We start from the raw sequence: 15,840 nt of genomic DNA, 5'->3' as shown, positions 1-15,840 counted from the left end.
AGGTGGCTGGGGGTGCAGGGTGGGGTCAGGCAGGAAGGCAGGTGCTAGGAGCATCCGTGGATTTATTGGTGGAAACTTCACGGCTCATGAATGTGCAGTCTGGCTTGGAGCCTGTTGTCTAGGTGCAGGGTTGATGTGGAAACTGCATGCTGCTCACCTCCACCCTCCCTGCGCATCCCCCACTCCAGCTGAGTCAGGCAGAGCCAAACTCACAGCAGCTGCTTGTTTTTACAGGAAGTGGGGACACAGGTGAGATTTCAAGAGAAGCAGGACAGGGGCCACGTGAGGCTCCAGGAGACATCCCCCAACTGGACAGCAACTTGCCAGGGAGCCTGGCATGCCCGTGAAAGGAGACAGAGCACTATGCTCCACACAACCGACAGGTCACCTGGTCTGGTCCTTTTCCCGTGTTGGCGACACAGGATGGGAGGGGATTCTTGTCAGGTGTCACACACCTAGTAACAGAGGGCTGCAGGGTGTGTCTGTTCACATGCAGCCTACACATGTGTAGGTGGGGCTGGGGACTCAGATACCAAGAGTGATGCTGCCACTGCTGACAGAACTTTCCAGAATGATGGCCAGTTCTGGGTAAAGTTTTGAAGAAAACAAGGTTTGGTCTTCCCTTGATTTTACCCAATAGTTTGATTTCTGGAAAACGAGACTGTATCAAACCAGCTCTCGAATCCTTGTGGTTGCAACAGGGTTGATGTCTACACTAAAATAATTAGGAACAGATTTCCTCATCTCCACAAATATCGAGCAAGACATTTAAACACCGAGTGGGAGGTGGGTCAGTTCTTGGCCCGGGTGGGGCCATCCCACGTGTCACCCACGAAATCACAGCAGCACCTCCCCCTGCAATGCAATAGCCAGAATCACCCCCACCTGTTTCCCAAATGTCTTGTGCCAATTGAGAACCGTGCCCCACAGGCCCCGGCCAGGCCCAGCTCCTGCCACGGGCACCTCTTACTGTTTGGACACCAGAAGCAAGATGAGTTGGCTTTTCTAACACTGCAAGACCCTGGATTTCAGGATTCCCCACACTTTTCCCTTCGGCCTATAAACTGGCTAATTCTAGAAGTCAACTCTTTCTTGTGATGCCTTGCCAGAAGCAGCCAATATTAATCAACACATACCATATTCTGGTTTTCTTGACCTTCTTCCCTCTGAGCTAAAAACTCAGTAGCCACGCAGACTGCTTTCCAAGCTGTCGAACTTAACAGCCTTACCAGATGTTTTCCCACTACCTGCCAGGGATCCCGGCTGTTCTGCCGCTGCCATCTGTTCTCTCCTTGCCTGCCACCTGGCCACTACGCAAGCCAAAGCTATGCATTTTAAGGTGGCTTGCCTCTATTTGGTGACTCAGGGACCCACGTGCCTTCCAACATCTTTAGCACCTGACCTCTAGGGAGTCCGGCGTGGGAACACTGAATGGACCAAGTTTAGAACTGGTGTCTATCACTTACTCCAACATTTCTCTGGCCACAGCTCAGTGTATGGTCCCCCACCTAACCTGTGGGTCCAATAGCAAAATCTAACAGGTTTGGTGAATACACAGCATGGCCTCTGCCATAACACCACACGCTCACAGGATTCCATCCTGTCTTAAGCAGCTGGTGGCACCCACAGCCCTCCCCCTAGAATAGTTTCAAGGTCTTCTCCAACCTGGCATTGGCCACAAGCCCAACCATTTACCTCCCCAGCCCAGACCCAAGTTCTGGTGGGCTGGCCGGGCCTGGTGCCTCACCCACCCTCTCCTATGTGAACCATGTTGAACCACGTTCTGATGTTCTCAACTCCCCTTATGCTGATCTCATCCTTCTAGGGCTCCTGCACTCCACACCAGGGCGCCGAAGTGCACTGTTCTGACCCTGCCCCAAGCACAGGAGCCGCACTCACAGACAAAGCTTTGTGGATGGGAAGAACATCAAAAATTCAAACCGAGGACAACAATGTGGCTGTGGAGTCCTCAACCTGTCGGCACACCTGAGATTTAGCAGTTTGGAAAACCTAAACATTCAGGAACCCGCGAGAGAATGAGAAGGTGAGAGACCAAGGACAGCTGGGTGGCTCTGGCCTCCACGTGGGCTGTGCCCAACCCAAGACCCGCCCCGTGCCAGGGCAGAGCTGCTCCCCCCACCATTCTCCCTCCCCAGCACTGCTGTTTCAAGGGCAACACAGGCTACAGTGGGGATGTTGGGAGTCTGCTCACAAGCTGTGTGGGGCTCTCTGTCCTCCTTCATCCCAACAGGTGCCTGAGGTGCCCACCCTGCTGACTTTACACCTTTACCTTCACTGAATGCCAAGTGCTGCCTCTGAGACAGTCTGAACACTGGTAACCATCTTAAACATTGTTTCCCTTTTCTTAAGGTTCTAATGACCAAACTGTAAAAATAAATGAAATAAAACAAACTCAAAATTAAACACTCAGAGCAAAAACCACATTTTTACCAGATCTACTTTTATTTCAGAAGGAAGTTTGTATTATAGTATTTACTTCTGTTTATATACAAGTTCTTCACATTTGTGTTTAAAATGCACAGACCTCCCTTAATTCTCTTGTTCCTGCTTAAATTAGCTGTTATTTTACAATACAAAAAATACCAAAAAATTGCAGTCCTAAATGTATGTATAACACCCACAGTCCCCAGCAATGAAATAGTTTACAATACTTACTCCATATTTACATGAGTGCAATAGATGCTAAATTATACATATTAACAAACTAAGCTTGAATCCAAACCCAAACAAAAAAAACAAAAACAAAAAAAACCCCAAAACAATAACCGTAAATACCTATAAAACAAAAACATTTCCAGAGCCAGAATTAGTTCAACAAAACAGGCTTCACTAGTGTTTAGAATGTTTTGTGCACAAATTTCAGTTACTGAAAGTCGATTCCATTATTGCCTTTGAAAGCGAAGGCGCCAGTTTTCCTCTCCACTTCAAACCATCTCCCTGCAGGTGAGGGTGCTTAGGAGTTTGAACGATTCCGGGGAAATGTCTCTTGGCGGGCCTGCCATCATGGTGATTTTCGTGGTTTGGTAAATTGGGCAAACATTTCAGACTGCGAGCTGGTGCACGGCCTGAGGACAGACCCCTGCCTTCCTGGGTTTGTCCTCAGGGTGGCCAATTCTCACAGGAACTGCCACGAGGAGAGGTCTCTTGGGATGAGGGGCTTGAGCTGGGTTTTGCTGTTAATTCCACAAAGCTTCTTTTCCATCTTGGTCACTGCCCTAGTGTTAGCTTAGGTTGTTAGTTAGTGCTTAGTGAATATTCATTGAATGGGTGGATGGATGTTAGAAACTAAAGGATCAAAGGTGTTCTCAAAAATGACACCAGCACCCAAGGAAGTGAGTCTCCACCCTCTCCCCAGATACACTCCATTGAGTTGACAGAGATGCACTGAAAAGGTAACATGTCTTTTTCCTACCGATAGTGCTCTGGTCTTCTCATCCGTCCGCCCCAGACTTCCTGGTGTGTCCGCAATATTGCACTTTGGGCCTCACCCACACAAGTTCTGGTATTTTCCTGTTGCTGACAGTCTTCTGTCCAGGGCTGCTTTTCTTCCAGGTTAGCTCACAACTCCTCCCACCTTTTAGAGGTGATCTCACAGGAAGTGCAGACTTCTCCCCAAACTGTGTGTGTGCAGGAGTAGGGGGAGACAGGAGGCCAGGGGCTGTGCAATTCTCCAGGAGGGAACAGGAACTATTTATCAATGAACTAGCCACCCTACTCCCACCCCCAGTTTTCAGTATAGGAAACCATGGTTCTGGGAAATGGTCATTAAAATTTTAGACCAAACAGATACATCCTGGAAAACCCCTTTTTGGAAAACCTGATATAGTCTTTGAACTTAGAGACCAAGAGAAACAGTCCTCAGGACAAGATGGGTCATTGCTGGCCAAGCACAGCACCAAGAGGCTAACAGAAAGATTCATGATGCACTTGCAGAGCCAACAACAGTGACAGCGACCTTCCTGCTGCCTTTGCGTCTCCTCACACAATGCTGTTTAAATGGGCTCAATGCCCGATTTCTCCTCTGTGTACTGACAATTTCTGTTTTAGAGTCGTCCAATTAGTACCAGATGCGTTTGGACACACTGGCATGATGGGGGTGCCTTTTTGGCTCTGTTATCAATGTATCAGGGCCCAACGAGAGGACTTCTTCAAACTTGGATATTCAGTATGTGGCACAAAAATATACTAGGTAAAACTCGGACACCGTTACATTTAATAAAAATACATTAACATAGTTTTTTGTTTTATGTACACTCTGAATGAACATTCTGGACACTACTGTATAATTATGTACAAGTGCAACATCGATGTTTTCATGACAATTTTAACTTATATACAGGCTCTCTTGTGACACGCAGGCATTTCTCTGAAGTTCCAGATGACTCCCTCCTGGCAACTGGCTCCTAAGCTGACTGCCTCTTTCTCCTGCCACTCCCTTCCTCTGGCCTGAGTCTGGAGGAAGTTCTTCGCTCTTGACTGCAAAGGAGAAGCAGGTGGATTCAGCTGTTTCTCCACTGTTGGAGCAAAATTAAACATCACTTGCTCCTTTTAAAAAATAAACTATCTTCTAGAAAAAAATAAAATATCCAGGTGGCTGAGGGACACAGTACATGTTATTTCAAGGCCTGGAAACCCATGGGGAAGAGACTTCTTTGGCCAAAGAAACACTGGTCCTTCGAACAAACAAGGATTTTCCTTACGGGAGGTCCCTCTCCAGGGGCTTCCCTCTCTCTGGCCAAGAGGCCTCATGGCAATTGCAGGGGTAAAGCGCCACTCTGTGGCAGGCTCTGTGGGTGCTGTGGTGTGGAGCAGGGATGTGGGAAGCTTGGAAGAGAAGGGGTCCTTTCTAGAATTGTCTGCTCTTTACCAATGATGTGAAGAAGCAGCTTTTTGAGAGACAAGTCTCAAAGTAGAGGTGTTTTGTGCATCAGACAGTGTTTTATGGTTCGACTTCCTTGAAAACATCTTTCCAGGCAGCTCTTCGTGGGTGAGGGGTTGGTGCTGGGGAAGACACAGCACTCCTGCTCTAGGCACTGCATTTAAAGGTGAAATGCTGCAGTCTTTGCCCTTTTGAGTATTAATTTCTCCAAATTCACAAACTTGAGCATTTTGTCGTCTAAAGGTCCATCCCTATGGGGTAATGTCAGAGAACTCCAAAGTTTTGAAGCAGAATACAGACCTGGGGAGGCTGCTGCATAATGCCAGAATACAGAGCACCATACACAGGGACAACACGACACCCAGGCAGTGGCCTGGGGAGAAGAGCAGGACTGCCCTACCCCACTTAAATTTGGTCACTTTCCACTTGGCATAGTTATTCCTCCTCATCCATTTCCTCCATGTGCTTTTCATCGTCCACAGTGGTCACTGCCCCGCCCATAGCCACCACCCAGGTCTGGGAAGGAGGATGGGAGAGCTGGGCTGAGCCTCTCCCGGAGAAGAACGGGCAAACAATCCCAGGTCCTTCTCCAGGCTTTGGGCGTGCGATTCCACCAGCAGCCTGAGGATGACCCACATTCTTTGAGCAGGCTACAGGAACACACTGTTGCTTTTAGGTGCAGGGGTCCCAAGTGCTGTCATGCTCTTTTCTGTTCAAGGGAGACGTGTAACATGAACGAGTCCCTTCCTCTGTGGTGTCCTGGCAGGAGTGGCCAGAAGGGCTGGAGCAAACATCAGGCCTAGAGTTGGGGAGAGGGGCAGGGGGCACACGAGAACCACACCTTATTTAGGGCCCCTTTTGATGACAACACAAACAGGAGCTTTCACAGTTTGGTCACTTCCGCTTTCCTCTCAGTCCCTGCTGCTAGGTTAAACGTTCCCTGGGGTGAGAAAATTCTTTCCCTGGCTGCAAATCAGATTTTAGAAAAACAGCAGATTGCCAATGGTAGCTATTTAAATTTTGTAAGAATGTAGGAATGCAATTATGTAAAAACACAGGCTTACTAACTTTCCAATTGCTAGATCTATTTAAAGTCTAGGCACTTAGTGTGTGTGTGTGTGTGTGTGTGTGTGTGTGTGTGTGTGTGTGTGAGAGAGAGAGAGAGAGAGAGAGAGAGAGAGAGAGAGAGAAGAGAGACAGAGATGAAGAGAAAGAGAGACAGAGGGAGAAAATTTCAAATGGATTAAGACTAAATTAATCAAGTTGCTATAGAAAACTACCTACTACATCAGTTTACATTCTAAGTAACACTGCTGACCTTGACATTTAAAATAGCTCCCTTCTACCTTAGTTTGATATGATTCAAAAGAGCCAGACCATTGTTAATTCTCAACTAGAAAAAAGCTACTCCCTGGAAGAGAGAGATTTGCCTACATCGTGCAAGAATAAGTAGCACATCTTTTAAAAAAGATAGCAGGCTTCAGATGAGGACAAATTCATTCATCTGACTAATTTTTAAAAGACCACGTTCAAGAACGACGGATGGTGAATGTCTACTTGTAAACACTACATCTTTTGTTTTTTGCAAGTTGAGACGGCCCCAAGAGCAGTTTTCCACAAGTGAACCTGAGTGTCATTCCCAGCTCCCTCACTGGCTCTATACCCCAGCCTCCTCCAGCAACAACTGGATCACCCCTGGACCTGCAATTAAATCAGTGATGTCCTATGCAAAAGTAAAAGGTTAGATGCTGGAGCACAGATGGGAGAAACCGGCAAAGAAAGCTTGTGAACATGCAGAGGAGTCAGATGTTTCGAGGGTTTCCAGTCTTCGGCCCGCTTCGCACAGCATCTCCCCGCCTGCCCCCTCCCTGCAGACGGCGCTGGCACGCCACACCTGGCTCGCTCACTCACGGAGAGTCCCTGGCCCAGCCTCAAATGCAGGTCCCAGGTTGCGCAGGGGGCTGCTGCTTCCGGTTTCTCACGGCTCCTGACTTCTCTTTGTACACTATTGGCATCTGCTGAGAAATGTCCACCAGGGCGCTGGCCACTGCGAGACCTGGGGAGAGCCCACCGTGAACATGTGTTAAGGAGCAGCTTGCTTTGCTTTTGAAAATAATTTAAAAAAATTTTTTTTTTTTTACATTCCTGGAGTGCAATAAACAAATAAGTAAAGCATATAGGGAAAAGTCTTCCTTCCGCTTTGTGCCTCCCACCTCCCTCCATCCGAGCTCTGCTTTCATTAGTTTGTATATATTCTTTCAGGATTTACTGATGCAAATACAAATACATATTGTTCTCCCCTCCCTACTTTTTACACAAAAGATGTAGCATGCTGTTCAGTAGATCAATGAAGCAAAGAACTCTGCTTGGCAGTTGGAGCATTTAAATAAGATTGCAGCCGTGCTTTAAGTGGTAAATTTTTCCTGCTGGCCTCCAAAAAGGGTGCCAAGAAAAAGCAGCACTCTTTTTGAGTAAATTCAGATTCATTCCACATAACTCAGGCAACACTGGTTATTTTTGTATCTATCCTATGACACAGGTTAGGACACATTCTGGGGCCAGGCTTTGGAATAAGCAAGGTTCTTTAACCGCCCCATGCCTCAGTTTCCTCATTTGCAAAATGGGGACAATAGCAGTACAGGGCCTGTGTGAGGAGTCACTGAGTGAATCCACATAAAAATCTTAGAACAGTACCTGGCTCATCACCCCACCACCTCTACCACCTGTGCTTTAGGGACTAGTGGTTCCATTCTCCTTTTTGTACTGGGAGCTGGGTTCCCCGTGCATGTGAACAAGCCAGTGCAGGCTCAGCGCTCTGCTGAGGTTCTCAGGAGCCATGGGAGTGCCACTTGTCACTCCACTTCACTGAGCCTATAAAATGGGAGGCATGTGCCTGGCACGCTTGGGGAATCCACAGCAGTGACATTGTTCTAGCAAAGGCAGAGCTGGGTACTCTCAGAGTCCTGAGGAAGAGCCATCTAAAATTGGGAGTACAGAAGAGGTTGCAGGGATGGGCTCACTTGGGGTGGGTCTCAGGTGGTGTGCAGGCTTTCATCAGGAGTTGAACAGGATGGGGTCTATCAGGCAAAGGGCAGGGTAGAAAAGGCCACAGTACTACAAGCCTGTCACTTCCCTACTGCAGTCAGGGCCTTGCTCTTAGGGAGCACAGGCCAAGTCTGCTGAGCTGGGATGCAGCAGGAGACCACGCTCCAGAGTTCAGGTTAATGGGTCATTCTACCCTCAACACAGGTAAAGCCGAGTTAGGAGCTGAACTCACATCCCTAGGTGAGGGCAAATCAAGCTGTTACCCTATGAAGATGACAAATCCTGGCCTGATCATGCCTAAAGGCCTTCCTCATGAAGACCCAGAAACCATTTTGAAAGCTTGGCTGGAGGCGCCTCTGAATTTGAGAGCTACAGTTGGGGGGCTGTGGAGCTCAGGGGCTGGGCAAGGATTCTGGGACACACTTTATCACAGACATAAGGCTTTCTTTGGCTAAGGCAACCCTGACCCCCATCATTTCAATTAAAAGCTGTGTAAAACATATTGTGCATATTGTCTGAGGCATCCCTCCAAAGTACTCCACGATTTTTCCAAAACTGTATTCCATATCTCAGTGTTTGATAAGAGGATATTTATCGAAATTATGATTTATACTTGATAGAATTGCATAGAAGACACTGGTAAAATGTTATGTAGTAATCTGTAAAAATGTTTATGAGTTGTATGAAAAAAGAAGAAGAAAAAATTAGATCTATACAATCATTTCAACAAAGTTGCTGGTCAGGGCTGGAAAGGAAAGAGGACAATGAACATAGTTGGGTGTTGGATGGTACAATTATGAGTACATTTCTAAAAACTTCCTTTAAGTTGTTATAATTGCTATTTCTGCCTTATATTTGAAACAGAGTGAAAAAGCAAAAGAAATGCAGTCATGCTAGAAATACCAATCTGAGAGTGTCCAGCTTGGAGGAGAGCCATGAGAGTAGGTAAGATGACTGAGGAAGAATGCATGGACGGAGGGGGGACATCCTGCATTCAAGGCTGAGTAAGGGAAAAAGAGACAAGAGAGGGGTGGCAGAGACAGAGCTGAGCAAAACACCGCAGCAAGGGAAGGTGTGGCCGGAAGCATCAACACCACAGAGAGGCTGAGGGAGCTGGTGCAGGGAGGGAACTCTGGGATCGTCCCTGGGAAAGAACTGTGACCTCAGGAAAGACAGTTTAGGGAACACCAGGCACAATGGGATCATCTTGCCGAATCCTTACAATGACATGAGGTAGGCACGAGCCTACTGTTCACTGTCGCCTCTACACCCAAGTTCGCACTTCTCGGGTTTGTCACTGGCCTTCATACGCACCTGACTGCCCGGGAGGAGGGATTCCACCGAGCCCTCGAGGCAGCCTCACAAACACAGAGAGGACAGCAGCTTTGTTGCCAAAACACGGTTCCAGAGCAATGGGTTTGGGAACAGTCTGGTGGAAGAAAACAAAGAGTTAACTAAAACGGTGTTTCTCACGTGTTAATACTGCAGCCTTCACATGTGATTTTTATCTATTTTTTAAGTTTATTTGAGAGAGACAGAGAGGGTGTAGAGAGAGGATCTCAAGCAGACTCCGCACTGACAGCCAAGAGCCCGATGCGGGGCTTAAACTCACGAAACTGTGAGATCATGACCTGAGCCTAAATTAAGAGCTGGATGCTCAGATGACTGAGCCATCCAGGTGCCCCACAGGTGATTTTTAAATATGCCCTCTGTATTAGTTTCTACTGCTGTGTAACAAATTACTAACTTAGTTGCTTACAACAGCACCTATTTATTCTCTCAGTTTTGTAGGTCAGAAGTTCGGGCGAGCTCTGTCAGAGCTCCCTGCTTAGAGATACAAGTATATTCATCTCTTCCATCAGTTCTGGAAAATTCTCAGCTCTTATCTCACAAAGTTCTCAAGGATCTCAGCTCTTATCTTCACAAAGTGGAAGCCCAGTTATCATCTGCACTGGCTCTTATTTGGAGGCTCTACGGAAGAATCTGTTCAAAAAACATTCAGGTGGCTGGCAGATTCTAGTTCCTTGCAGCTGTAGGTCTGAAGTCGCCATTTCCTTGCTGGTGATCTGGAGGGGATCACTCTTCCAGAGGTCTCCTCACATGGCCCCTCCAGCTTCAGATCAGTGGTGGCATGCCAAGTCCTTTTCTTGTTTCCTCTCCTGCCACCAGCCAGAAAAAACTCCCTCAGTATCTTATGGTCTCAGCTACCTTGGGATTTGTATTACTCCTACAAAATCCCTTCGTAACAGTACCTAGAGTAGTGTCTGATTGAAAAACCATGAGATGGGAATCTTGGAGGCCATCTTCGGAATTTTGCCCGTCATATCCCAAATATGCCATTCATTTCTTCAATTTGGTTGAAGAAAATAACTTCCAGAACTATGGTGGCTGCAGCACAGGGAAGGATGGGGTGGGTGAAAGGGCAGTGACAACAGTGGAGGTGTGCTCAGTAGTTGACGACAGAGCCAAAGACATGTGCTGATGGACTGGTTGTCCAATGAGAATGAGAGGAAGCATGGCCCAAGTACAACTCCAGGATTTTCGTCTGAGCAGCTAGGATGATGGAGGTGATATGTACTGAATTGGGGGCAATATGCATGAGAAGAGGTGTGGGGAGTAACATCCAGAGCTCAGCTCTGGACATGTTAACTCGGAGATGGCTGCTAAGATATCCAAGTGGGAACTCTGAGTAAGCAATGGGATATAGGAATCAGAGGCTCACAGAAGAGGTCTAAGCAGAGATCATGGTATTAAATATAAACCCACGATGGAAAAGATCACTGCTGTGGTCTGAATGTTTGTCTCCTTCCAAAATTCGTATGTTAAATCTTAATGCCCAATACAATATTTGGAGGTGGGGACTTTCAGAGGTGATTGATTACTGCCCTTATAAAAGGGACCTTAGAGAATTCCCTAGCCCCTTCCACCATGTAAGAACAGAGTGAGAAGGCACCATCTATGAACTAGGAAGGGGGCTCTCACCAGACACTGAATCTGCCAGCACCTTGATCCTGGACTTCCTAGCCTTGAGAATTGTGAGAAATTTCTCTTGTTTCTACAACACCCAGTCTCTGGTGTTTTGTTATAGCAGCTCGAATAGGGCTACAACAGTCACCAAAGGAGTTGGTGTAAAAGAAGTGAGAGGAGGCCCAAAGACTGAGCTGGATGTGCACCACTGTTAAAGAGGTGGGGAGTTGGAGAGGGTTGAACAAAGAACACTGAGAAAGAGCAGCTAGAAGGTGAGAGTGTGCTGTCCTGGAAGGAGAGTCAAGAAAGTGTTTTAAGAAGCAACCAACTGGGTCATATGCTGTTGATATATGACATATGGTGCTGCTTAGTACTTAAGATTTGTCTATTTTTTTTACATCCCACAAATTGTTATTTTATCATGTTTGCTTAGATTCATGTATATGTTTACCATTTCACTTATTCACAATTCCTTCTTATACCTCAGTTTCCCTCCGGGGTAAATTTTCCTTTTTTCTAGCACATCCTTTAGACATTTCGTTTGTACGGGACTTTTGGTGGCCAACTCAGCTTTCCTTCTAATTGGAAGAGATCTTCATTCTATCCTCATTCTTGGAAGGCCAAGTTGCCAGGCACGCTATTCTAAGTTAGCAGTTCTCTTTATGTTGTTTGGAGACACTCTTCCACGTTCCTTTGGCTTCTGGTGTTACTAATGAGAAGTCACAGGCTGGCACTTTGTCATTTCCTTTAAGTATCTTTTTTTTTCTCTAGTTATTTTTTAATGTGGTAAAATACACATAACATATACCATCTTAACACCCCCCGCCCCCCCGCCGCCTTTTATTAAGTAAGTTTCACATCCAGAGTGAAGCCCAACACGGGGCTTGAACTTCATGACCCTGAGATCAAGACTTGAGCTGAGATCAAGAGTTGGATGCTTAACTGACTGAGCCGCCTAGGCATCCTGGATCTTAACCCTTTTTAAGTGTATGCTTCAGTGGTATTAAGTAGACTGATGCTGTTATGCAACCATCACCACCATCCATCTCCAGAAGCCTTTTCATCTTGCAGAACTGAAACTCTACACCCATTACACAGTGACTCCCTATTCCCCCTTCCCCTCCAACCCCTGACAACCGCCATTATACTTTGTTGCTATGGACCTGACTACTCTATACATCTTATAAAAGTGGAATCATACAGTATTTTTTTTTTTTTTTTTTGTGACTGGCTTATTTTGCTTAAGGTTCACCCATGTTGTAGCAGGTGTGAGAATTACCTTCCTTTTTAAGACTGAATAATATTCCATTGTATGTATAGACCACATTTTACACACCCACTTGTCTACTGCACTAGGGCTGCTCCATCTTTTAGCTATTGTGAATAACGCTGCTATTAACATGGGTGTACAAATGTATCTTTGAGGCTTGGCTTTTAATTCTTGCAGGTATATATCCAGAAGAGGAATTGCTAGATTATATGATAATTCTATTTTTATTTTTTGGAGAAAGAACAATACTGGTTTTCACAGCACTACATCATTTCACATCCCCACTACCAGTGCCCGTGGGTTCCAATTGTTCCACACTGTGGCAATCATCCAATATATATATATATATATATATAAAATATATATTAGGTCTTCTCATTTTACCCTCTATATATATGTATTTTTTTACGTTTTATTTATTTGAGAGAGACAGAGACAGCATAAGTGGGGGTAGGGGAGAGAGGGAGGGAGAGAGAGAATCCCAAGTAGGTTCCATACTGTCAGCACAGAGCCCCACGTGGGGCTTGAACCCACGAAGTCACAAGATCATGACCTGAGCCGAAACCAAGAGTCAGACAACCAACTGAGCCACCCAGGTACCCCTATACTCCATATTCTTATTATCTGTTATATTTTCCATCTCCTGGTCTTTCTGTCTTGCATTCTGTGTAATTTCTGCAAATTCATCTTCCAGTTCAAAAGTTCTCCTTTGAGTCTAACATGCTGTTTAACATGTAAACTGAGTCATTTAAAAAATTTTAACCACTATATGTTCCATTTCCTTTTTTAAAAAAAGTGTTTTATTTATTTTTGAGAGAGAGACAGTGAGAGTGGGGGAGAGGCAGAGAGAGAGGGAGACATAGAAGCCAAAGCAGACTCCAGGCTCTAAGCTATTAGCACAGAGCCCAATCCGGGGCTTAAATCCATAAACCACAAGATCAGGACCTGAGCTGAAGTTGGACGCTCAACTGACTGACCCACCCAGGCACCTCCATTTCCTTTTTTTTAAAGTTCATTTTTTATTTTTAAGTAATCTGTACACCCAAAGGGGACCCAAACTCACGAGCTCGAGATCAAGAGTCACACGCTGTACTGACTGAGCCAGCCAGTGCCCCTGTATGTTCCATCTCTGACAGTTCCATTTGGTTCTTTTGCAGTTCTGGTCATTCTTGACTCATGGTGTCCTCATCTTTATAATTCTCTTTTCACGTCTTTAAACATTTCATACAGAGCTATATTATACTCTTTAGAGGTCTACTCTAACATGTGAAGTCCTGTCTAAACCCACTGTCCACGGTGTCTGCTAACTCCTTTTCCTGCTAGCTTGTCTCTCTTGTCCTTGGTGATCTCTGATTGCTTGATCTTGATCTGTGGGGATCCTACAGGGCTGAATTGGGGATGTTTTCCCACAGAGAGGACATGCACTTACCTCAGCTGGCAGTCATGGTGTGCGACCAATCTGGGACCACTTCACAACATATTTGGTTCTGGTTTTGGTTCATGATTTCTTCTTTTTGTGGGGAAGGATACAAGAGTATTCCCTGGGAATTTCACCCACTTCCTATGAGCTCAGTAATGCTTTAATAAGTATTTGAAAATTTAGGATCTATAACTACTTCCCCAGAATATCTGAAATATTTCATCATTTTGTCAAGAGAAACTTTTATCACTTTCTTCACAACTTTTTTTTTTTTTTTTGGAGAGGTCAGTAATATTTACACTCCATGGAATGCATAGTGAATTAATGATTTTTGCCCCTTTAAGAAAATTTCCTAAACTAATAAAAAACAATGGTTCAATTTTATTCTTTTCTAATACAAGTTTTAAAGTATTGTGCCACAGGATACTTCCAAGAATATGAGACAAATCATTTATATTTTAAAATCCCTCGAACATAAGAATACTTAATGGCATGAATGAAAAACTGAAAAATGAAAGCAAAAGAGTACCTGACAACATCAGTGTGTCACCTTATTGTTAAAGAGAGAGAGAGAGAGAGAGAGAAACATAAGAGGCAACAGAATAAGGCTCTTGTTCTCTGTGGTTTCCCAGACTTAAAAGCATAAGTTTGGACAGGTTTTCAGGACTTCTGAATCACATTCTCACCTTTATACTCCCCCCAATAAGATCAGGAGGCTCTTCATCTGTTTCCAAGGCAACGTTTACGGAGGCAAAAGGGCGACTGGCCATCTGTTGCATCTCTCGAAGAAGTTGCTATTGATCAACATAGCAAGCATTAATGCACCAAGAACTAAGGGATTTTATTAGAGAATACCACAGATTAGAAGTACCTCACCCTCCCTGGTTCAAACAAATCAAGTCCAAGATGATATCTTTTGAGACAGCTGGAGAAACCTGGACACAGACCAGGTATTAGAGAACATGAGTACAACTGTGCGATGATGGGTAAGTTATTCTGCCTCTCTGAGCCTCAGTTTCCTCATCTGTGAGAGAGCACTAGGGTCAGTAACTATTTCATAGGATTGTTGTGAGGAGTAAATTAATTAATATATATAAAACCTCTGAGAACAGTGGCTGGAATTTAGAAATGTTCAAATGTCAGCTCTTATTGTAACAAACTTGTCTGGATTTTACTGGCATAACTTCTAATATTTTCTTATCACGAGTGATGTTGGTTATCTGGATATCCTTTCTAGTGTTAACAAGGAGGCAATATTTTTGAGTTTACTAAGAGTTTTGTTTTTAAACTAGGAATGGGTGTTGAATTTCAATAAAAGATGACATGATTATTTGGCCACAACTACAAATTTAGGTTCTATATTTACCCACTGATATAACCTATTCCAGTAGGTTTTCTGGTATGAAATGATCCTTTTATTACACTGGTCAATTAGACTGCTGCACCTACAGTCATTATATGACTGGCCTTTTCTATGCATATAATGAGTTAGGGCTCTTTTAAGCTTTCCAACTTTTCCCTTACTTGGGAACAGTTTATGTCTTTTGGAAATAAGTAATTCTCATAAGCACTCAAGGAAAAAATAGACTAGTATTACTTACATAAGCTCACCTCAAACTAAAAATCCCTGGGTAATGCCCTCTGTGGAGAGAGTAATATTTTGACAAGTTTTCAATTCCTTCCCTGGCCACTGGTTTATTGAGGCTTCCCATTTCTTTCTTTCTTACTCCATTTGGATAACTTACATTTTTTCAGAACACTGTATAATTCATCAGGATTTTAAGATGTCTTAGTAACACAGCTATTAAAAAAATCCCTCTGAATATGTTACCCACTGAATTTTAAAAATGATAATTAAAAGGATGCAACATTATCTATATGATAACAACACCTTTACATGGGTCAGAAAAGCGGTCATGGCCCCCAGGAAGAGGCCCATATCCTGGAGCCTATGCTAACCTCATTATAGACACTAATGTTCAGTGAACAGTGCTGCATGCCTATGAGTTTTGATTTCACACATTCCTGTTCTCTTCTAAGTCTTGTCTACAGATCAATTTTTAATACAATTAATCTTTTATTTTAAAGAGAGAGCGCACGAGTAGGGGAGAAGGAGAGAGGGAGAGAGAGAGGGAGGGAGGGAGGGAGGGAGAGAGGGAGAGAGAGAGAGAGAGAGAGGGAGAGAGAGAGGGAGAGAGAGAGAGAGAGAGAGAGAGAGAGAGAGAGAGAGAGAGAGAG

General features: G+C 44.8%; 1 protein-coding gene across 5 annotated transcripts in view; it reads right to left on the bottom strand.

Annotated features, from left to right (window-relative positions):
* Positions 1–4,211: 4,211 nt before the first annotated feature.
* Positions 4,212–15,840, bottom strand: part of ATRN (attractin) — a 158,550-nt gene continuing 146,921 nt past the window's right edge. Inside the window, exons 27-30 of one of the 5 annotated variants that reach the window (XM_049650035.1) lie at positions 14,289–14,396; positions 9,260–9,374; positions 6,795–6,956; positions 4,212–4,497 (exon numbers count right to left, since the gene is read on the bottom strand). In XM_049650035.1, coding sequence (XP_049505992.1) covers positions 6,832–6,956; positions 9,260–9,374; positions 14,289–14,396 — 348 coding nt within the window. In that variant the 3' untranslated portion in view covers positions 4,212–4,497; positions 6,795–6,831. Of the gene's footprint in view, positions 6,957–9,259; positions 9,375–14,288; positions 14,397–15,840 lie in introns of all 5 variants that reach the window. The other 4 variants (XM_049650034.1, XM_049650036.1, XM_049650038.1 and 1 more) reach the window with 4 other exon arrangements.

This window comes from Panthera uncia (genome assembly GCF_023721935.1).
Source record: "Panthera uncia isolate 11264 chromosome A3 unlocalized genomic scaffold, Puncia_PCG_1.0 HiC_scaffold_11, whole genome shotgun sequence".
Classification (NCBI taxonomy): domain Eukaryota; kingdom Metazoa; phylum Chordata; class Mammalia; order Carnivora; family Felidae; genus Panthera; species Panthera uncia.
The sequence above is the reverse complement of the archived record's forward strand: the minus strand, read 5'-3'. Positions and strand labels throughout refer to the sequence as shown.